This window comes from Sorex fumeus, unplaced genomic scaffold (genome assembly GCF_029834395.1).
Source record: "Sorex fumeus unplaced genomic scaffold, SorFum_2.1 ptg000043l, whole genome shotgun sequence".
Lineage (NCBI taxonomy): Eukaryota > Metazoa > Chordata > Mammalia > Eulipotyphla > Soricidae > Sorex > Sorex fumeus.
This window is the reverse complement of record NW_026606100.1, coordinates 12,967,243-12,991,296: the sequence shown is the minus strand read 5'-3', so window position 1 is coordinate 12,991,296 and position 24,054 is coordinate 12,967,243. Positions and strand designations below refer to the sequence as shown.

Genomic DNA, 24,054 nt, shown 5'->3' with positions numbered 1-24,054 from the left:
GTTTTTGATGATCTCCCTTACCGCACTTTGGATTGGATATCACACACAGTTTTCTCTGACACCATTTTTCCTAGAGATGCTCCTCTATTTGTCATTCCCCTGCCAATATGCCACTTAGACTCTGCCCACTGCCCAACTGGTCACTGGCAGGACATCAAAAAAGAGACCAGATAATCTCATGGTGCTGTTCAGTCTAACTCCCTATATTAAACTGTGGCTGTTACCCACCCAGAGTCATGTATTTTCACAGTATTTATAAATTTTATTGCAGTATTTCATCAGTGGTGATATTTTATCAATAGCATTAGGTAAGGTAGAATGCATGGATACAGGAAGGTGTTATATATGATATCTGAAGATCTTGTACAAAATTCCATTAAACAGTATCAGGATCAACAACTGAGATCAGAGATGAGGATAAAAAGGGTTAGATTTTTTTAATATATATAATAAGAAAAATATTTTTATAATAAGAAAACATTAAAGTAACAACAGGGAAAATGGAGTGATTGAATTAGCAAAATATAATCTAACTATTATAAGGGTGAATTTGAGAAGATCTCTATTCTCATCTTTTTTTACTCCTTTTGTTGAGTCCCCAAAATCAATGTGAGATTATCAAGATTATCAATTTAATTTCACATCTAAAATGGTCCATAATATATGGAACCTAAAGAATAATTAAAATAGTTGATTTATATCATTTTGTAAATATGTGAAGAATAGGAAAACGAAATTCTTGAAAATTTTGGTTCAGGCAACGGATTTAGTGACTAAGCTTGTTTGCAGAGCATCGTCCCATCTCCAGTGATAACAGTTTTCTCTTACCCTGTCTTCAAGAATAATTGTTTTTCATCCTGCTTTCAGGAAAAAGTGAGTTTTAACTTATCAGTTACTTGTTAGCTTTCTTTAAAATCAGCCAGATGCAACTTTTGCACATGTTGGTGTAAGTAGTAGAGTTCTTGCCTTGCACACAGCCACCCTGGGTTTGATTGCTTGCACCCTATTCGGTCCCCTGAGCCCAAACAGGAATAAACCCTGAGTACAGAGCCAGGAGTAAGCCCTAAACACTGCTGGGTATCACCCAAACACAAACCAACAAATTTAATTTTTTTTCAAAATAAATAAAATTTGTGAGAAATATCACTATTTGACACCACAACTATGCATTAGTTTATGCTGAAATGTTTTAATAAAAACTAATGTACTGTTTAAAAGTCAATAATTTAATAACAGTAGAATCATTTTTAAAGAAACTGCATTTTTTTTTTTTGCTTTTTGGGCTACAGCCAGCAATGCTCAGGGGTTACTCCTAGTTCTGAACTCAGGAATTACTCCTGGTGTTGCTTGGGGAACCATATGGGATGCCAGGGATCGAACCCGGGTTGGCCATGTGCAAAGCAAACGCCCTCCGCCCTATATTATCACTCTGACCTTGAAACTGCATATTTGAAGAAACTGTAATACTGAAAGTTGCATTGATTTCTTGCAAGTAGTTTAATAACATCAATCTGAACTCGTTTGCTTAAGTGAGAAAAGGAGAGATCATCTGAATCTGCTGAATTTTACCAACTTTATAATCCCTAAGGGCAGGTACATTGTCTTAATGTCCTGTGAATGTGTAGAATCACTCTGTGTACATAAAATGCACTCTACCATATGGTATTTGATAGCTATGTTTATCTTTAATACAAACAGATTATTACTTAGAAAAGATTTGTCTTGTTTTAAAAAATTCCCATTTTCCAGTGTGTAAGCATATTGCTTATTAAATGAATATATTGTGTCCCCATTGCTGTTTCTGAAAACTGGGTGACTAAACTCATAGGCAGTGAGCAATTGTGTTAAACAGACTGGAAAAAGCAGATCCTTTGATCCAAACATAATTTCTTATTCTCAAGCAAAATTTAAAGGTAAAAAAATGCTTTCCTTAGTTATTACATTTGTTCAGTAACTCAGTGACATAAATCCCATTACTTGCTAGTTATCCAAAATATTTGATCACTTGATCAGTTGACATTCCGGTACTCATTGATTTGCTTGAGTGGGTGCCAGTAACATACCCATTCATCCCTGTCATGTGCTAGGGTAGCCCGATGGTGTCTGCTCGCTCCAGGAACACGAAGAGCCTCAAACTGATCATTCAAGGTCTTGACGAAAAAGTCTGACCATTTCGTAGGTGGGTGGTCATGCAATCTTTTGATTCCACGCCCGTCTCGTGGAATCCAGTTGGTAATGGCTCTAGTCCAGTGGTCATCTCCAAATCTCTTTATGTGTCCAGTCCATCTGATTTTCGACGCCTTGGCAAATAAGACAGCATCCCTGATCTTAACCATTGATGGAGGTGAGAACTCTGGATTCTTTTTCTCATTTGAGTGAAGCATGATACTCCAAGCATAGCTCTTTTAATTCTTCTTTGGGGGACCCGAATAGCGTTCTCATCCTGTTTACATAGGGCCCAGGTCTCTGAGGTGTATGTTATTGCAGGAAGAACAGTGGAATCAAAGAGATGTGCCTGGAGCCAGAGATTCTTTGTCCTCTTAGGTATTTCTTCGATACTTTTGAAGGCATTCTAAGCCGCTCTCTTCCTCCTGCACAATTCAGGTGCCAGGTCATTTGTCATGGTGACTTCTCAACCTAGGGAAACATAACTATTACATTCAGGGATGTTTGTTCTCTTGAGAGTGAATGGAATGTCAGGAACAAGTCCATTTCTCACAAACATTTTCTTTGTTAGATACAGCTGTAGTCTGATGTTTCCACACTCACAGTCAAAGTTGGCCAGCATTTGTGCCACTTGGCTAATGTTTGGTGTTGTTAGAACGATTCATCAGCAAAGCGGAGGTGGTGTAGTTGCCGACCATCTATCTTACTCCCATTCCTTCCCATTCCACTTGTCACATGACATTCTCTAGGATGGCACTGAAGAGTTTTGTAAAATTGTATTACCATGCAGAACCCCTCTCTTAACATGAATGATCACTTCCTTGTAGAATGGTGAGATCCTGATAGTGAATCCGTAATACAGCTCACGGAGGATCCTGATGTATTGAGCTTGAACACCCTGTTTGGCTAGTGCTTCGATGACCAACTTCATCTCAACAGAATCAAAGGCCTTCTTTGAATCAATGAACATTAGAAGGAGTGACATCTTGAACTCCTGAGAAACCTTAATGGCCTTAAGTACCAGGTGGATATGGTCGATCATGCTGAATCCGTTTTGGAACCCAGCTTCCTCACATGGTTTTCCTTCATCTAGTGTTCTTCCAATCCTATTCAGGATGACTCAAGTTAACAGCTTGTAGACGACAGACAACAGGCAGATTGGGCGATAGTTGCCAATGTCATGGATGTCTCCCTTCTTGTACAGTAGTACAGTCCTGCTGGTTTTCCATTGGGACGGAACTTTGCATTCAGACAGGTAGCATGTGAAGAGCTGAGCCAGTGTACTGATGAGTACTGATGGCAGGTTCTTCAGGTGTTTAGGTCTGACCTTGTCTGAGCTGAGTGTTGTTTGCTTCTTTACCGACAAAATGGTGTGTCGGATTTCAGAAGGGAGGACATATTCGATATGCCAGAAACGGTAATTATAGTAAATTATCCAAAATAAGCAGCAATTATTTAACCTGAGATATTTCACCTTAGGCTATTTATCCAAAGAATAAAATAGGAATAAGATATCTTGCTGTAAACAATCTTAAGTTGGAGTTAATTTCACACTTGTTCTGCTGTAACCTTGCTGGGCATATTTCTACCTCACGACCTTTATACTGACTGATTTCCCTGAAAAAATTTAAGTGGGAAGTTTTCTGCTGAAGCTCTAGGATTTAGCAAAGTGCAAATGTTTTTTAATAAATATTCACTAACATACAGAATGCTCTTAATATTATTATTCTTTTTATTTCACAGTGTCTGACTGATAGACAATGGTGCAACCAGGGCTGGAATCCAATTGATAGGCATGACAACCTACCCAATAAATTACATATCTAAGTCCAAGCATGACAATTAATGCTATGCTTTCTCATATCTTGAATAGCTTCCTGAAGTTGACTTGAATTATCATAAAATAAAGATATAGAAAATGTTTTATACTAAGGTTGAATAGTTTCTGTTAATTATGGAAAGTATTAAGTAACTGTACCCTCCTTTATTAAAGGAGAATACGGTTACACTTATTTTGAGGTTTAATAGATATAGGTACATATATGTATGTACCTATATCTTTTACTTAAGCAAATTATAGAAAACTATGATTAGAATAATGGAAGGAAGCATAACATAATTGAAGTGCTTTCTGTTTCCATCCACCTATCATGTTATTTTGGTAAATCTTTACTATTTGGGGAGAAATGATTTATCATCATGGTGCTCTGGAATCTAAGCACCCTCTCAGATATGTTTGGTCCACCAGCCTGGCAGTTCTATGCAAGGGATTAAGGAACTGGCATGCTTGTGCCATGTGTTAATAGGGACTACCCAGGCCACCCGGTGTTGCTATGGACCTCCAGGGGACTGACTGGAGCAGTGGTCATAGGAATATGTGATGCAAGGGAGCCAAACAGGGTAGCCTCATACAAAGCATGTCCCTAAATTCTTATACTGTCTGGCTGGTTCCCTTATGTATTCTTAAATGATACAATGCTTGAAAAAATAATTACTCTACTTCCCGATTAACAGTAATTTCAATATTTGTTAACCTCAACACTCACTATTCTGTGTCATATATGGATTTTTGCCTGTCATTTAGAGAAGGCTGGCTACACTTGTATAATGAAATACACTACCTTAAAAATGCTTTATAGGACACGCATACACACAAGATTAAATCCTAACACTGCAAGAATCATTGCTACTGCTGCCTTTTCCAATTATTACTTTTATGCATTATTTCTCCCCTTTAAGTGCTGGCAAATAGAGATATATGGCATTTATAAAAGTACTAAGACATGTAATGGATAGATTTAGAACTCTAATCCAAAAAGCACCCATTTTCCCTTGCTTCATTGGCTGAAAAATGATGAATCCTTCCTAATTACTGCACAAACTCTGAAAGAACAACAAAGGGTTGACTAAGAGGATAAAAAGGGGGAAAGATAATCAAATAAGGATTTATTTTTAAATCCTGGGTCTTCAAAGTTTTCATTGTGGCACAGCCTCACATAAGAATAAATAGGCAAATTATTGGCTCTCAGAATTCTTAAAAGCCTGAGGTATTTAAATAGCCAAAACAGCTAAAAATATTTAAGGAACCTGAAGGATTTAAAGCAATTAACTCAACTGAAAAAAAATTAAAAATCCTCAATAAATTTCTTCTTTTATTATAAGAACATGTGAAGTAAAATTTTTATATATCCAATTGATGCAACATTTGCATGATTTTAACCATATCAAAATAATCTTCAGTGTTGGAATATATGTGATACAGTAAAGAAAAGTGCAGTAGATACACTTCTTTCTCTGTTTTACACAAAACAATCTTATTTCAGAATCATTTCTCCTCATATTTTTGAGAACATGTGTCTCAAATAGCAATCAAAGACCAATGCACAAATACAGAAACTGGTAATATCTATGACAAAGTTTGGGAACAATGGCAAGAGGAGCATTGATTCATACATATTAATTGTGAGAACATAATTAAATGTTAAAATATGGTCTCCAGATATAATTATATGTGCTTTCAAACATTTATTCTTATGATTTAAATTATCTTCTTTGTAATATTTTGGGTAATATCAAGTCTCACAATGGAGATGTTACTGGTGCCTGCTTGAGCAAATCGAGGAACAATGTCCTCCACAATGCTACCTGCTACAGTAATATTTTGGATAAAGAAATAAATACAAGGGGAATTTATCAATCCTTTGTTTATAAATCCATGAGTCTGTTTAACAAATATTTCAAATTTTGCTTTCATTTGTTTATTTCTTTTTTTTGTTGCTCAGGGTCTACTGGCTCTGCATTCAGGAGAGGTGCTCAGGGGATCTTATGGGGACCAGAAATAAAACCTAGGTCGGCTGCATGCATGGCTAATACCCTCACCACTGTAATATCTCTCTGTCCACTTTTGCTTTTAATTTACTACTCAGACTTTGGTTTTAGTTTAAAACAAAATTAAAAAATTATAATTAGATTTAAATTAAATGATAAAAAGTACACAGTTTACTATTTCATTACATTTTACTATTCTATTTCAGTCCATCTTATTTTGCTGTATTGGTGGAATAATGCAATATAGCCTTTGCAAAACCCTCGCTCCAAAAAGCAATGATCGTTTTGCCAAATTAAACATTATCTGACAGTCTTGGCTATTGTGAATATCTCTGTAATTAACATAAGGTGCAACTATAATTTAAAATTAACATTTGGGGGATCCTGAATGTAGATGCCAAGAAGAAAAATTCTGCATCAGATAGCAATTTAATTCTTAGCTAGAAGGTGGGAGGTGTGTGGCAGTGTGTTAGGATTACAACTAGCTGTACTCTGGGTGTACTTCTGGCTCTTTATTCAGGGGTCATTCTGAAGGTGTTGAGAGAATATATGTGAATCAAACAGATTGGTGGCATGCATGGCAAGGACCTTATTGCTGTAGAGTTTTTTGGTTTCTCAGTTCTTAATTTCTTGCTGGGGCACCACATCCAGCTATGCCAGGACTGACTCTTAGCTCTGCACTCAGGAATCACTGCTGGGGGCGGGGGGCTTGGGGTACCATCTGGGTTGTCGTGGATCGGAATCACATGGTCTGCATGCAAAGCAAACATTCTACGTGCTCTGCTGTCACTCTGGACCTTCAGTCCTTAAGTTATGAGAAGTCTCCATACTATTTTCCATGAATGCTGAATGAAATGAAACTATATGTTAAATAGACACACTTAGTATATCTGTGTACAATCAGTATATCTTCTTTATTTGATGGCTTTGCAGTCATTTTCCATTTTTTAAGATTTGTAAGTGCTTTTCCTTATTTCATTCTCCTGGGGTGTGGGTTCTGGGATCACTCCTGGTGGTGTCACAGGACAATATGTGATTCTGAGGATGAACCCAGGTTGGCTGAGTGCAAAATTGGTCTTCACCCACTGTACTATCACTGATCCCCAACAAGTATTCAGAAATAACCAAGTGCCAATAACAGAAGAAAAGATAAAAATTGTGACATCTGGGTTGGGGAGAGAGCACAGAGGGTAGTGCTATTCTGGGAATCCCAAACAGTGCTCCTCTCTCTGTTGGAAGCTGCCTTCATCAGGCGCCTGTCCCAGTGGGGGAACCACCTGGGGAATTAGCTTAGGGAGGTGGCATGGAAAAGTTGCAGGCTGCTGGTGGCACTTCTGGTGGCAGAAACTCAGATTCATGATTTTTAAGCATGGAATTTATTGACTTTATAGATTATGAGTCTTAAAGAAAAATAAATGTAATAGATAATTTCTCAAGCTTGAAAATTTATCTAGAGATGAGTCTGCTTGTATAATCCATGCAGATAGAATTATATAAATTTAAAACATGACCTTTAGGGAAATTACTGCAGTAATTCCCTACAAGGTAAGAATGTGTATTCAGAAGATATCCATCTTTATCATTACTGCCTTAAAAAGAAATTAGATGACAGAAATATTAAATTTAAAATTATTTATATTATATCTTGCCGTTCATCTATGGTTTAATTTGGGGGGTTAAGTAGTTCATAGAAAGACGGTGATTATAACTTTAATGCCCTAATTATGCTGTACTATAATAGAACTGTATACATTGCTTAGTAATTGAATAATGTTTTCTCTCTGAAGGCAATGGATCGAGAGGGGGACCCAATAACATATGCCATTGAGAATGGAGATCCTCAAAGAGTTTTTAATCTTTCAGAAACGTGAGTTTAAAATGATTTATAAATTGATTTTTTTCACCTTTAATATGTCAAACAACGTACTGGTAGCATGGAAATAGACGTTTAATTAGAGGCTTTCAGTCATTTGCACTTTTATTTTACTATTTTTTCATGAATATTAATGAGAGCTAGGGGGAAGACTAGATAATTCTGAATCCAGAAAACTTACCCAGGAGACTATTTATTTATTTTGAGCAACCTCTTTAGGTAAAATTCACTGAGGTGGAAACATTTCATTCCCTGGCATAACTTGGGATTAATTAGATCTTTTTAAACTTGTCATGTAGTGATAATAATAAGGGCTTTCAGCAAAGAGTAACTCAGCACTCAATTCAATGGGAATTTTGCAAGGCAAAGTGCAATTCAAGCACATTCATGTTGTCATCAAAGTTTATCCTTGAATCCATGATTGTTGTATATTCTAAAAACACAAATGATTGCACTTCCATACTACATCTTTGAGGTCTTTATCAGTACCATTCTATTCACCTATCTTAACATGCACTGTAGCACTGTCATCCCATTGTTCATGGATTTGCTCGAGCGGGCACCAGTAACATCTCCATTCATATCTGTCACATGCTAGTGTAGCCCAAAGGCATCTGCTCACTCCAGGAACATGAAGTGAAACTTGCTATTACTGTTTATGACATATCGAATATGCCACGGGGAGCTTGCCAGGCTTTGCTGTGTGGGCGGGATATTCTCAGTAGTTTGCCCGGCTCTCCGAGAGGGATGGAGGAATCCAACCCAGGTTGGCAGCATGCAAGGCGATTGCCTTACCCACTGTGCTATCACCCCAGCCCTATCTTAACATACCAGAGATATTGTTCATAATTACTCAGAAAGCTGGGAGTAAGCGTTTAAAAAGAACAAGATTTCTGGGTAGAATGTTTGTTTCCTCTTTGCCCTAGCAAAGCAGCTTTCTGCTATCATGAGTGGCAGGATATTAAAGGTTTTGTTGTTACTTCTGTGACACTTGCTATTTGGCCATAAATGGTTTGTTACCTGTATGTAAACATTGCCTTGGCTCATGATTATGAAGTAACACATTGACAAATGAGCGAGACACCGCATCTTAGAATACCTTCGGTTTCACACTGAGTGGGTGTTACAACTGTAATTTAGTATTGGCTGAAAACAATATTTCCCAGACTTTTTGTTTTCACAGATGCATAATTTCCATTTAAATAATGGAAAGACAGCATTCTAAATCCCCTCCACCGGTACGTATTAATCCTAAATTAGCTAAAATTTACAATCATCTGAATAAAAAGAAAAGTTTTTTTTCAATTCAGTACTTTAATGATAATCCAGTCTCAAATATGAATAGAATCATAGAACACTAAAATCTGTATAATATTTTAAAAATTGCCTCACATTTGAACTCTTGATTTGCTAAAGAGGGTCAAGCCAATATAAATAAGGAAACAAAATGCACTCAATAAGTGTAGATAGTGCAGCATACAAAAATAAAGTTACATCTGATTTTACATCATTCACAAAATCAACTCTAAGTTGCTCACAAATCTAAAAGTTTCAGATAAAGCATTACAATATTAATGAGATATGCAGAAGCAAACCTTTTTGATTTTTACTAGGGAGTATTAAGTATGATACTAAAAACATAAGTAATTAATAAGAAAATTAACTTGGATTTCTTCAAATTAGAAAATTAAAATGTGTGTCAAAGGACACAGGGCTGGAGTGATAGCACAGCGGTAGGGCGTTTGCCTTGCGCGCAGCCAGTCCAGCCAGCCGGGTTCAATTCCTCCGCCCCTCTCAGAGAGGCTGGTAAGCTACCGAGAGTATCTTGCCCGCATGGCAAAGTCTGGCAAGCTACCCATGATGTATTTGTATGCCAAGCACAGTAATAACAAAGTCTCACAATGGAGACGTTACTGGGCCCACTCTAGCAAATTGATGAACAATGGGAGGACAGTGGCAGTGACAGTGATAATATTTCTAGCAATGTCATTTTGTATGAGCACAGTGAGAGATATATCAAGCTCAAAGTTTGGCTCTACCTGGGGAACAAATCACTATATATTCCAGAACACAGTCCTCAGGCCAGGTTAGTCTTTCCTAACCCCAGCAGGATCCTTATTCAGTTACCTATTTTTTGGGTCATGACAGAGTTTGTCCATGAACATGCTCTTAACTTATAGTAAGTATTATGGTGCTTGGCCTGGCCCATTTTGATGCCAGGGAAGCTCACAGCTTGCCCTGGGTCCATTAGTCCCTTATTGGTACCATACTCTTGGAGTGCTAGGAACTAAGGGAAACTGAGGCTTAAGTCAAGTAAATATGGATGCCCGGGAGTAAATATAATTTAGGAGCCAGTTAGCTTCATGTTACATAGCATAGCATCAACTCTCTTCCTGTGTCTATACAAAAAGAACATTGCTAAATAAATGATAAAAATGGCATAAGGGAAAGAGAAGAGCAATTTAGGACTATTGGTGCCTGATAAAATTGGGTGTGCCTCAGTTGCACTGTTGTGAGAGTGCCTCGATAAAATTTAATCTCCCTGCGGGAGCAACAAAGACAACCCAATGTTATCCAGCATCATATATTTGAATTCATATCTCATGCATTTTATTATGTTTTTATGCTAAATAAAATGTAGACATGTACTGTTTGCTTTAATCACTATAGTGTTTTATGCTACAATGCAAATTCTGGCAGTAAATGTTCTTGAAACTTCTTTATTTTGACTTCTTCAATTAAAGGAGTGATAACACAGTGGTAGGGCGTTCGCCTTACAAGCGGTCAACATGGCCGGCCCGAGTTCGATTCCTCCGCCCCTCTCGGAGAGCCCGGCAAGCTACCGAGAGTATTTGATATGCCAAACACAGTAACAACAAAGTCTCCAATGGAGACATTACTGGGCCCGCTCGAGCAAATCGATGATCAACGGGAGGGCCTTTACCTTTTACCTTTACCTTCAATTAAAATGGGCTGGAGTGACAGCACAGTGGTAGGTATTTGCCTTGCATGCAGTCAACATGGCCGACTCAGGTTCGATTCGTCCACCTCTCTCGGAGAGCCCGGCAAGCTACCAAGAGTATCTCACCCGCACGGCAAAGCCTGGCAAGCTACCCGTGACGTGTTCAATATGACAAACACAGTAACAAGTCTCACAATGGAGACGTTACTGGGCCTGCTCGAGCAAATCGATGAACAACGGGAGGACTATGACATGACAATTAAAATAAAATTTTCCCCCAAATTATCTGTTCTGTAATAAATTTAAATATTCACTTGATCACTTGACATCCCGTTACTTATCGATTTGCTCAAGCGGGCACCAGTAACATCTCCATCCATCCCTGTTCCGTGTCAGAGTAGCCCAATGGCATTGCTCACTCCAGGAACATGGAGAGCCTCAAACCAATTGTTCGGGATCTTGATGAAGAAGCCTGACTATCTCTTAGGTGGGCAGCCACGAGATCTTTTGACGTCCTATGGAATCCAGTCGGCAATGTCTCTAGTCCAGTGGTTGTCTCCAGATCGCATGTGTTCATGTGATGTGATTTTCAACACCTTGGCAAATGATACAGCTTCCCTGGTTCTCGATTGTCCACTGAGGTTGCAACTCTGGATTCTTTCTTTCACTTGAGAGAAGCCTGATACTCCAAGCATAGCTTTTTCAATTCCTCTTTGGGAGACCCGAATAGTGTTCTCATCCTGTTTTCATAGGCCCAGATCCCTGAGGTGTATTTTAATGCAGGAAAAATGGTGGCATCAAAGAGATGTCCCTGGAGCTAGAGGTTTTTCATCCTCTTAGCTATTTCTTCAATGCTCTTGAAGGCGTTCCAAGCCACTCTCTTCCTACTGCGCAACTCAGGTGTCATATCATTTGTCATGTTGAGTTCTTGACCTAGGTACATATAGCTGGTGCATTTGGAGATGTTCATTCTGTTGAGAGCAAATGGAATGTCAAAAATGAGTCAGTTTCTCATGAACATTGTCTTCAAGAGATTCAGCTGTAGTCCAACTTTTCCACACTAATGGTCAAAGTCGGCCAGCATTTGTGCCACTTGGCTAATGTTTGGTGTTATTGGAATGATGTCATCAGTGAAGCGGAGGTGGTGTAGTTGTCGAACATCTATCTTCACTCCCATTCCTTTCCATTCCAGACGTCGCATGATGTTCTCGAGTGTGACACTGAAGAGTTTCCATGATATGGTATCACCCTGCAGAATTCCTCTCTTGACATGTATGATCACTTCCTTGTAGAATGGTGGTGAATTCATCCTGGTGGTGAATCCGTAGTACAGCTCACAGAGGATTCTGATGTATTGAGTTTGAATGCCCTGTTTGGCTAGGGCTTCAATGACCGCTTCCGTCTCAACAGAATCAAAGGCCTTCTTTAAATTAATGAACATTAGACAGAGCGGAATCTTGAACTCCCGAGAAACCTCAATGAGCTTGGATAACATGTGGATATGGTCGATAATGCTCAATTCTTTTGGGAACACCTGGGACAGGGCCCGGGAGGTGCAAGTCTGGCTCTGCAGTCTCTGGCCCAGTAGTTTCCCTTCTCATACCTGGGAAAGGGCCCAGGAGGTGCTCTCACAATAGTATGTTTGGGAGGTGCCCTGCAGTCCTTACAAAAGTGGCCTGGTTTTCCACAATTAAAACATCTTATTTATTTATTTATTTATTTATTTATTGAATCACTGTGGGAAAGGTTACAAAGCTTTCAGGTTTAGGTCTCAGTCATGCAAATATCAAACACATTTCCCTTTACCAATACTTATTTTTTACCATGAAGAACCCCAATAAAACCCCACCCCCCACCCCTCCCGGTCCCTGTGAGGCAGATGAATTCTAGTTAACACTCTATCTGCTTTGATTAGATTCATTGTTTCAATAAAAGATTCACCACTATTATTTAGAGTTTACCCCCCCCCCCCAAATCAGACATGCTGAAAAAGCATTGTGAAGTGATTTGCTTTCTACAGCTGGGTTCAAGAATTAAATGTTGGTTTTGGATTTCTGCTATTTTACCTATTGACCCTTTTCTGAGCTTGTCTCTGTACAGTACAGGCCTCAAAAGCCTTCATCTGCACCTTATATTTAACAGAACCAACATTTCTGCATGCTTTCAAATACCCCATTATATCTTCCTTCTCTTTGATAGGGCTCAGAATGGCCTGGCAATCCTCATTAGCATTTTCAAAGGCCAATTGTTTAGTCAACAGCTCCTGAGCTTCCTTACACTTAACCTGCATTTCAATAGCTTCCATCAACCTCCCTATGAAATCTGCATAGGGTTCTGAGGCCCTCTGGACAATCTTAGTAAAATTTCCCTTAAATTCTGCATCTGCATCAGTCTTCTTCCATGCACACAGGGCTATGTCAGGGATATCACTTTCATCTGATGCATTAGAAGTGGAGCTGTATTCATCAGGCTGAGAAATATTTTTGCTATGAAAACCCTTTCGAGACTTAGGTATGGGAGGAGCTGAGGCCATATTATCACTAATATTCTCCTCCTCCTCAACTGTGCTTTTCCAAAACAGGAGAATAGAATCAACAATCTCCCATGTGTTCCAGAATTCTATGGGGATCTTAGTTCCTTCCTTAGATGACTTATAGACATTTTTCTTAACTTTTTCTCAAATCTTGGTTTCTAGAGTCCCTTCATCTGGGAACCATGGGTTAACTTCATAAACTACCTTAAGGCAGGACCAGAGCTGGTCTCTGGAAATGTAGAATTCTGGGTTCCCTATCTTGCGGGAGAGACGCTGAATCAAATCCATAAATGTCTTGGCCTGTTCACTCTGACTCGAGACACTATGAAAGATCTTGGGAAGGCCCAGAATCTGTCCCATTTTAGTGGGGGATTGCTATTAGGATTCTAACTCCCAGCAAATTAAAAAATCCTATTCTCCCACTCAATTTCTACAGTGGGGGCGCACCGAACGCAATTCTTACCTTTAGTTGGTAGCTCGAGCCCGCCCAAGGAACACCAGCTGTAAAAAACTATGCACGCTGAAGGTTGTATGTTCGCGAGCTCTCTGGACGGCTCTATCTCAACCGCCCTTGTTCGGTGCCCTAGAGCCACTTCATGTGGCCTGCATAGGTAAGGCTGTTGGCCAAGGGCAGATGAAGGAAGAGATGAGGGCCAGGCTGGTTGATCTTAGTGGCAGTTTATTACGAGGAAGTTTATCCCATAGAAGAACTTATGTTATGGAGGGCCTAGGTTCTCTCAAGCACATGTTCCCCTTGCTAGTCTCTCGGTAGTCCATCTTTCAGCCCCTGCTCTCTCCTTCTTCAGCTCCCTTCTAGTCTGGCTGACACTCCACCCAGTCAGGTAGCCAAATCAACATAAGAAAGCCCTTCCTGACTGCTCAAGGGCAAGATACCTCTTAAGGTGTTTTTCTCTTTCCCTCAGTCCAATAAACTATCAACTATTTCTGAGGTTATGCAGGAAGGACAGAACAGTGTTATCCTACAGTTGAGTAACATGTAAGAAAGAAAATATGCATTTTATTTTCCATCATTTCAGCTTTCAAAATGTGTACACATATCAGACAATGTTCATACCCTTGAATATACCAGCATAGTTCATGCCACTTTCTTTCCCCTGAAATTCTGCAAGTACTCATTTCTTTTTAGCTGTATTTTTAAATCCTTTCTTACTATTTAACATAACTGCCATAGCAAGTTTGAAATTTTACACATTTAAAATTATGCCCAAATTCTCCAAATATCAGCATAAGGTCTAAAATATTATACCCAGAAGCAACAGAATGAATGTCAAAACTCAGATACTACCACATGTACATGTCAAAATGTAAGTAAAAATTGATAATGCTTAGAAAGCATTGAATACAAAGCATACAAATTACAAGATAGTCTCCTTTAGATCATAAGAAACAGCTTCAACATTTTGTCCCAAACAATTGTAGGAGAATGATTATTTTATAGCAGTAGAGTTAATGCTTTCTTTGTAATTAGCCGATATCTGGTGCCTGTATTATGTCCTCACTTTACCAGGGGGGCCTTATTCTGTTCCGAGACGTGGCACTTTAGGCGGCTCCCGTGGTGCTGGACACTGGAAACTCCTGGGTCCCCCAACTCTGGCTCTCCTCGACGCCCCTCATAGCCATAGCACAGCGGGTAGGGCGTTTGCCTTGCATGTGGCCAACCCGGGTTCAATTCCTCCATCCCTCTTGGAGAGCCAGGCAAGCTACCCAGTGTATCCCGCCCACACAGCAGAGCCTGGCAAGCTCCCTGTGGCATATTCGATATACCAAAAACAGTAACAACAAGTTTCACAATGGAGGCGTTACTGATGCCTGCTTGAGAAAATCAATGAACATTGGCAGGACAGTGCTACAGTACTATAGCAGTAGAGTATAGAGACTAGGGGACTGGGGGGCTGGCCAGTGGGCAAGGCATTTGCCTTGCACATGGCCGAACTGGGTTCGATTTCCAGCATCCCATATGGTCCCCCAAGCACCACCAGGGGTAATTCCTGAGTTCATGAGCCAGGAGTAACCTCTGTGCAATGCCGGATGTGACCTGAAAAGTAAGAAAAATAAAAACTAGGGGACTGTTAAAAAGTAGACAATTCTACTACTTTTTTTTAAACACTATTTAAACAAATTTTGAACACCAATTTTATTTTTATACAAGTAAATATAGCTTTCTTATTCAAAAAGCAAACACAGACCATTCAAGCAATCTCTCTATTCTAGCCTTTCCCTCAACTTCTGGTAATTATCTATTTTGTTCTATTTCTATGTTTTTATTTGCATATTTCATATTAAAGAAGTCAGGGCAAACACAGCTTTCTGTAGCTGACCTTTTTCACTTAACCTTCTTCAGGGTTCACTCACATTAAATCACTATCAGTATTTTGTTCTTTTATTTCTTGAAAAATTAAGATTCTATGTATGAATGTGCAACAGTTTTAATTAAAAAATGAATAGACATTTGGGATGACTTTCTGTATTTTGACTATTTTGAATGTAGTCACGACTGCTGCCTTGAATATATATCCACATGTATGTAACTACCTGTTTTATTTTAAATATACTGAGACTAGAAATTTTTAGAGTATATTGCAATTCTACATTTATGATCGAATGAAGTAACACTATATTATATAATATTGTTTCAGTTTGGCATCATTAAACATAACTGTGTAATCAATACATACTACTCTAAATATGCCTCTAAATGTGTCCAGTTCTCCACTGCATCACACGATTGACACATTTTGTCCTCATGTCCCTTTTACTTACCATCTAGCAAACACTTCTTCATATTAGAATATAAATGCTTAGTTTTTTAACTTAATGTATCCACTTGCTATATTTTTATACATCGATATGTGTAATTATATCATACAGTAATTGTTGTTCTCTCACTAAAGCATTTCACCCAGAATCATATTCTCTTACGCCATTCATATTATTGCAACTGCCAGGATTTCCTTATTTTATTACTGAGTATTTTTCTAGTGTACTTGTATATCCCATGTTCTTTATTCAGACATCTCTCTGTAACAGAAACCTAGAATATTTCCAGCCCTTGACTATTGTAAATCATCTTGCAATAAAAATGAAACTGCGTAGACTTCTTCAAATAAATGTTTTTCTTACTGAGGTGGAGGGCTAACCACCCAAAGTGGAATCATTTTATTTTATATTTATTTTATGAAAAAATGTAGGATTATTTTTCAGAGGGACTGAATTATTTTAAATTCCAGTCAGTAAAGTACAGTGTTCTAATTACTCCACAGCCTCATCAACACTTGCTATTTTCCTGTTTTTTTCTAATTATAGCTATCTTAGTGAGTGCAAAGTACTATTTTATTGTAGATTTGATTCGTGTTTTCCTCATAATTGTTTAACTTCTTTTTATGTGTTTGCTTGTTATTTGAAGACATTGTTTGAATAAACATGTATTCAAGTATTTCAACATTTTCCATTGGGTTAAAGCACTCAGGCTTGTGAAACAGGTGTTAGGATGTTGAGATGATTATCTTCTGTTAACCTAATTGAGGCTATTTAGATTATCAGGCAATCCTATGCTCACCCTCTTGTGACATTCCATACTAGTAATTTATTTTCTTAGGCCTATATTCTAATCTTACTCTACCTAATTTCCACTTGTTCCCATAAATTTCAATTCTTTGCTTGTACAAGGTATTTGAGTAAATACTTATGATGTGAGATAGTCTAATTTCATTGTGTATAGATTTCCAGTTGCTTAACATTGAATAATTCTCGTAATCTTCTTGAAAATCAACTGGTCATGTGTATGTGTTAATAACTGTACTTTCAATGCTATTGTGAATAAGGGGAAATTTACTTGTCTTGATTTCCAAAATTCTCTATCCATTTGTTCTTTCTAAGATTTTAGCACTAAATGTTTTACTCTTCTGTTTGATGCCATTTAAAAATGAGTTTATTTTTGACAAAGCATTTAAATATGTACAGGAAGGAAAGTAATTTTTTATTGCAATGCCATATGTTTAGAACATTATAAAATGCATGTGAACAACAACAAAATAAAACCAATAGAATAACTTTTGACTCTAATTTTGGAACTCTGAGTTCATCTCTCTCCTCAGATTTTATAATGTGGGTGTGAATTGATTAAATTCATCACAACAGTAAAAGCATTGTATTAAAATGAAAATATCCTATTAATTTATCCCAAAGTAGATGATTTAAGCCTCAATTGGAATAACATCAACACTGTCAGGTTGCAAAAGTCTATAATACAATGTAAAATACATGTTTTAGTTAAGTTTGTGACTTAACAATAGCAAAACCAGCTACATAAGAGAACAAGTTTTATTTATATTAAGCTATCTATTCTAAACGGTGAAAAACTAAATAATAGTATAAAATATCCAAGTAGCATGTGTTATTTAAAGTTTAGTTCTCTATGACAGTAATATTAAAATCACTCAAATATAAAAAGGATCATAACAATATATTTATATATATATATGTTTTATAGATTACAAGATAAATGAGTAAATGCTTATAAACTTGATATTCTCTAGAAAATTGCAAAATATGGATTGAGTCCCTCTTGAAAATATTATAATGTATGTAAATATGTGTATAAAGAAGTAAAATGTATATAATCATTGATATTTATAATGGGCTGGAGCGATAGGACAGTGGTAGGGCATTTGCCTTGCGCAGCCAGCCTGGTCAAGCTGGGTTCGATTCCTCCGCCCCTCTTGGAGAGCCTGGCAAGCTATCCGTGATGTATTCAATATGCCAAACACAGTAACAACATGTCTCATGATGGAGACGTTACTGGGCCCGCTCGAGCAAATACATGAATAATGGGAGGACTGTGACCGTGAATATTTCATCTCTACATTTTTCAGTAAATTTAATTTATGGTAAAACTAACAAAGAAAAATTAGCTTTAATTTTAAGACTATCAAGGTGCTTATTTCTGTCTTTGGTGTTTCCATAATGGGCAAATATGTAACAATGAATGGTGAAAGGTGATAGAGATAAATCATAGAAATCACTTCTTAACTCAAAAGATTCTGAGACTACTAAGGAGGATGAAGTATTATACATTTTAAACTTTCACAAACAAGATAGATATCTTTCTTCATGGGATATATTAAGCACAATTTTGATATTTTTCTTTGTGGCTAAAAAAACAACTGAAAGATCTCATTTAGTTTTGCATTATTCCACTTAGGTTAAGAAGCACAAGCCATAATACCTTTAAAGAAAACACCTTTCAACATGAATAACATCTTAAATATTCAATAATATATTTTAGGGAGGGGAGCAAACCTGGTGGTGGTCAGGGATGATTCCTGGGTCTGTGATCTGGGATCCACTCCTGGTGGGGCTCAGGGGACTTTATGGGGATCCAGGGATCAAACCTGGGTTTGCAAGGCAAACACCCAACACATTTTACCCTACCCAGCACTCTGGCCCCTCAATAACATTTTAAATACTCAAATAATGTTTGCTGTATTTGCTTAAGGGTGAAATAAACTATCAACTGTAGTTCAGAGTTAGTAGGAATAATCACTGAGACATAAAATGTCTTTGTGTCTATTTTTTTTCTGCTCTAGTACTGGGATTCTTACCTTAGGGAAAGCGCTGGACAGGGAAAGCACTGACCGCTACATTCTCATCGTCACGGCAACCGATGGCAGGCCTGATGGGGTAAGTACTACACGTGGGAATGGTTCTTAAAATCATGATTGGAGAACATGAAAGAGTATTATCTTTATTGTAAAATACGTTTCTAGTCATGAATCCTTGAACTAATATCCCCATCTCTCTTACCCTGGAACATCTGAACCATAAATAACTTCATTTACTTACTTGAAATTTTTAAACTTTCTCTAATAGGTTATTTTAACCGATTAACCAAAAGTCTGGCTCCATTATGGTGTTTGGACTGTTAACTTGACAGATAGTTTCTTCTGATTGGGTACTTCATTATCATTATCATTTTTTTTTTTTTGGGTAATGAAACAGTTTCATTGAAGGAGGTTACTGATTCTAAGAACAATGTGGAAATTTGAAGATACATAAATATATATATGTACACACATACATAACTATACATATATATCTATATGGAGAGAGAAAGAGAGAGAGAGAGAGAGAGAGAGAGAGAGAGAGAGAGAGAGAGAGAGAGAGAGAAGAAGATGCCACCCAAATGTGGAAAAAAATGTATCCTAGAAAAGGGTATGAGCGACTCTAAAGTGTACTTCTGTGAAGTAAAGGAAAAGAAATTACACACACAGATTAGGATGCAGGCAACTTTAGAATGAACTATGTCTTCTGGAGTGCCTTTTTTTTAGATTTACAGGAAAAATGAAATGCCTATTTGTCTAATAAGTGTTCCATTGTGCCATTGATTAATGTATACTCTAAAATGTATTTTGGCAGTTTCATAATGTTGGAACTTATTTTATTTAATATAACTCCAGTGTTAGCAAAAAATTAATTCGTAGATAAATATCTTGAAGCCCTTAGGAAAACATTTTGATTGATTGCATAGGTTACTAGTCAGAAGTACTACAAATCAAGGCTGATATTTGATGATCGAAATGTTTTATGGCCCTATATTCTACAGAAAAAAGTCCTATTTTTCTCTCCACCAAAAAATCCATTTCAATGAGCTTGAGAGATAGCACGGAGTTTATGAGGTGTTTGATATGAGGTTGACCCTGATTTGACCCATAGCACAGAAAGTAGATCCCACCCCCACCCCAGGCCCAGCATTACCAGGAAGAGCACTGGAGGCTCAAGTACACCCTCCCCTGCCCATATTTTTCAAATAAGCATAGTATTACATCATTTTGCATATCCCAAAATTAATTGATTGTGTCCTCTAAATTATCTCAAATATCTGCCACAATTCTGGTATTTAATCATTGTAATATTTAAGTTGTTGCTAATTATATTTTATGTCATAAACTCTGTGCCACACAGCAGTTTTCTTTTATTAAGGATATTTGCTGGCTTAGATCTGAAAAATATTGGTGTGAAGGTCTTCAACAAACCTTTAGCGAACTGAATCCAAAAACATATCAAAAATATCCTATGCCATAACTAACTGGGCTTTAGTTCAGAGCTGTAATGATGGTTCAGTATATGCAAACCAATTAACCAATTAATTACATCATAATTATGCGAAGCAACCGATCAGTTCAGTTGAGTGATTGGCATGTACATTTATTGATCGTTAATGTGTAATAATTAATGTAATACTTATTACATTAATGTAATAATTAATGTAATATCAGTAAAAAATATAAAAATAATATCAACATATCAATAGATGCAGACAAAGCTTTTGACAAGATTCAATGTGTTTAATGATAAAAGTTCTTAGTTTAAAAAAGAAGGATTGAAAAAACTTAACTCAAGTTAGTAAATCCGATTGTAAGAAATATCAAGTTGACATCTTATTTGGTGATTAAAATATGAGAGTCTTTACTTTGAGATCAGGCACAAAACAATCATTTTCATTTTCTTTACTACTATTCAGTAAGAGATTGAAGATCTCAGCATTGAAATCAGGCAAGAAATATAAAACAATGACACACAAATTGGAAAATAGAGATAAAGTGTCACTTTTGTAGATGTCATGATAATACATGGAAAAGACCTTAAAGATTTCACAAATGCTTGAAATACTAAATCAATATAGCAAAGTAATACCTACTCAATATATAAAAATCTGTAATACTTGTATTTAACAACAAACTAGAAGATGAAGAATAAAAAAGGATAGCTCCACTTAATATGCATAGTTTTTAAATAAAAATGTTTATGAAAGTTTTAAATGTAGATTTACAAACCATACTAAGATAATTGAACTTTTCACACTGTAAGGCTAGATTTTTCTAAAGAAAATTTAAAAATATATAAAACATTCCCAATATTTTACTCCTAAATATGAATATTTTTTAATGATGAATGGATGTTGACTATGAACAATTAAAGAGATTGGCATAAACATACTTTGTGTGAACGGAAGTTTAGCTTAGGTGTAAATATTGTAATTTCATTTAGGGTAAATAGTATACCCCCAAAGTGTACACATTATGTTTTTATTTAGGAGGTAGGTGGGTCACACTGGCTATGCTCAGGGCTTAGTCCTTAACCAGAGATTAGCCTGACAATATTGGGGGTTAGGGGAAAATGATGTCTATATGTAGTGCCACAGACAAAATCAGAGTCTACTGAATACAAGACAAGAAACTTACCTGCTGTACTATCTCTCTAGCCTCTCTGGTAATTCCTTGTTATAACAATAAAATAAATACAGAAGATAAAGGTAAAATCATTTATCTACTAGTAATTTTACAGGAAATACTTGAAATTTGGGGAAAGATACTTGTCCTTTATTATTATTATTACTTGCTTTTATTCCCTATTTTTCTGAGAGTTTTAAGTTTTTGGTTTTGTAAAATTTAAGCTTCTCTCTTTTGGTTGAATAGCTGATATAAGGGTAAAACTAAAAACTTTTCTGGCACACAGATACCAGGTTGGTCACATAAGTGGCATCGAAATAAAAATAGCTTCTTCAAATTTGATCTTTTTATTTATTTTTAAAGACATCAACTGCAACAGTGAACATAGTGGTGACAGATGTCAATGACAATGCTCCAGTCTTTGATCCCTATCTGCCTAGAAATCTGTCTGTGTTGGAGGAAGAAGCCAATGCCTTTGTGGGCCAAGTGAGGGTAAGTGAATTTTATATCACGTGCCTTATATCAATACATTTAAAATGCATTAGACCTTATATTTTATTTGTCGGGAGGAGGGGTGCTCAGGAGATGCTCAGTCTCACTCCCATGTAGTGTTCAGAAGGCCAGGGATACCGCCCGAGTCCTCAGCAAATCTGGCTAGTGGTTAGTGAAAGGACCTGGAGACACGATGCCGCGCAGGAGTGGCCAGAGCCGCCATGTCTGAGCTCAGTGCATAGAGGAGCCACAGCCAGTGATGCTCAGGGACTCTACATCTGCAACCTGCGGTACACACGGGGCCACGTGATGCTTGGAGCTGAGCCCTGCTGCACTGTCTTCCTGTCTGTTATATTTTATTTTGAAAGATTTAACCAATGAAAAACGTTGAAGGATGGCACATCATAATTATGCGAAGCAACCGATCAGTTCAGTTGAGTGATTGGCACGTACATTTATTGATCGTTAATGTGTTGTATTCTCTTGAAGAACTTTTATTATGTGTATGTTTGGACATAACTTGCTGATTTTATTCATTTACTTTTGCTTTTTGTTTTGGTTCCACCTGGCTTTGCTGAGGGCTTAGTCTCATTCTACATTCAGGGGTCACTCCTGATTGGCTTGGGGGATCTTATGGGATGCCTGGGATGGAAGCCTGGTTGGATGTACACAAGACAAGTGCCCTGCCCAATGTACTATTACTCAGGACTGAAAAATATTCATGTAATGGCCATTGTACAACTTAAACATGGACTCATGTGAGAGAATTCCTATTATTTAATATTTTCCTTTTGTGGGACAAAAATAATGTTTTTTTAGAGAATTATGCAGTTGCATACTTATTTGAAATTACATTCATCAAAATGTAAATATATGAACATAAAGACATTTGATTACATAAACAGTTTTAGCATTGCATCTATTGTGCACCTTAAACTTTTCAAAAAGCTTTTATCCAATATACTCAGAATTTATTTCACTATGTTTTTAACTGAAAATATTTGCCAGTTTGTTTAAATTTTTTGCTAAAAAGTATATTTTATCTTCAAGAAAAATAGTAATATCTCAGTTGGACCATTCTATTCTATTGAAAGCAATCAATGAGCTAGAGATTATGAGAAAAAATCTTGAGGGAATATGGATTTTAAACCATTTAACTCAGATGAGCATCTATGTGACCTACAGCCAAATAAAGAACCCCCTTGAGCAAAGCAAAAAGCCCCACATTGATCCATGTTTAGGATTCTGGATTCTATTCCTTCCTCATTAAGGTTTTCTTTTGAACAGGATGTTTGCCAATGCTATGGCTCCCATCACAGTTATATTTCCCTTACCTCTGACCGAGGGTCTGTTTTTCAGACTGTAAATAGGAGGAACTCTTCGCTTTGTTTAGGTTTCCTCAGAGCACTGATAGTACCAACTCTATAGCTGAGTCCTAGAAACTTCACCATTGCTGACTTGCCTTTTTGTCTTGATGTCATCTGACAAACAAGCCAATTATCTGAAGCAGATCAACACTGTACATCTGTGCCAACATTTTATTGTAAAATTCTACAAACTGGGGATCAAGACAAAGATATACTTTATTTTAGAAGCTCAAGAAATACTAGTAGGAAAGTGAGGAAGTTATGTAGAGAAGAGAAGAAATTCAATAAAGATGTTAGTACTGGAGCTGCTGTAAATATAGAGTTTAATCCTGCGTTGCAGAATCTGAGAATTGGTACCAAAATATGCCTAACATTATATGTTTTCACAGAAAAGATATAACTGGAAAATAGAGAAAGGAAATCCTGAGAGTTTTTGGTCCTGGACAACGTGGAGGGAAATACATTTGGGGCATTTCTATCTCCAGAGCAAACAAGCAGCATCTTTTGTAATTCTCATGCAAGAGCTTTCAGTCTTGTATTGTAAAGCTTAAGATACGAGTAGATGGTATTTAGAGTCTATACAA

General features: G+C 37.1%; 1 protein-coding gene across 1 annotated transcript in view; it reads left to right on the top strand.

Moving 5' to 3' along the window:
* Positions 1-24,054, top strand: part of PCDH15 (protocadherin related 15) — a 743,595-nt gene that overhangs the window by 495,014 nt on the left and 224,527 nt on the right. The window contains exons 16-18 of the mRNA XM_056120664.1: positions 7,782-7,861; positions 18,969-19,062; positions 21,975-22,103. Of these exons, the coding sequence (XP_055976639.1) occupies positions 7,782-7,861; positions 18,969-19,062; positions 21,975-22,103 (303 nt within the window). The remainder of the gene's footprint in view (positions 1-7,781; positions 7,862-18,968; positions 19,063-21,974; positions 22,104-24,054) is intronic.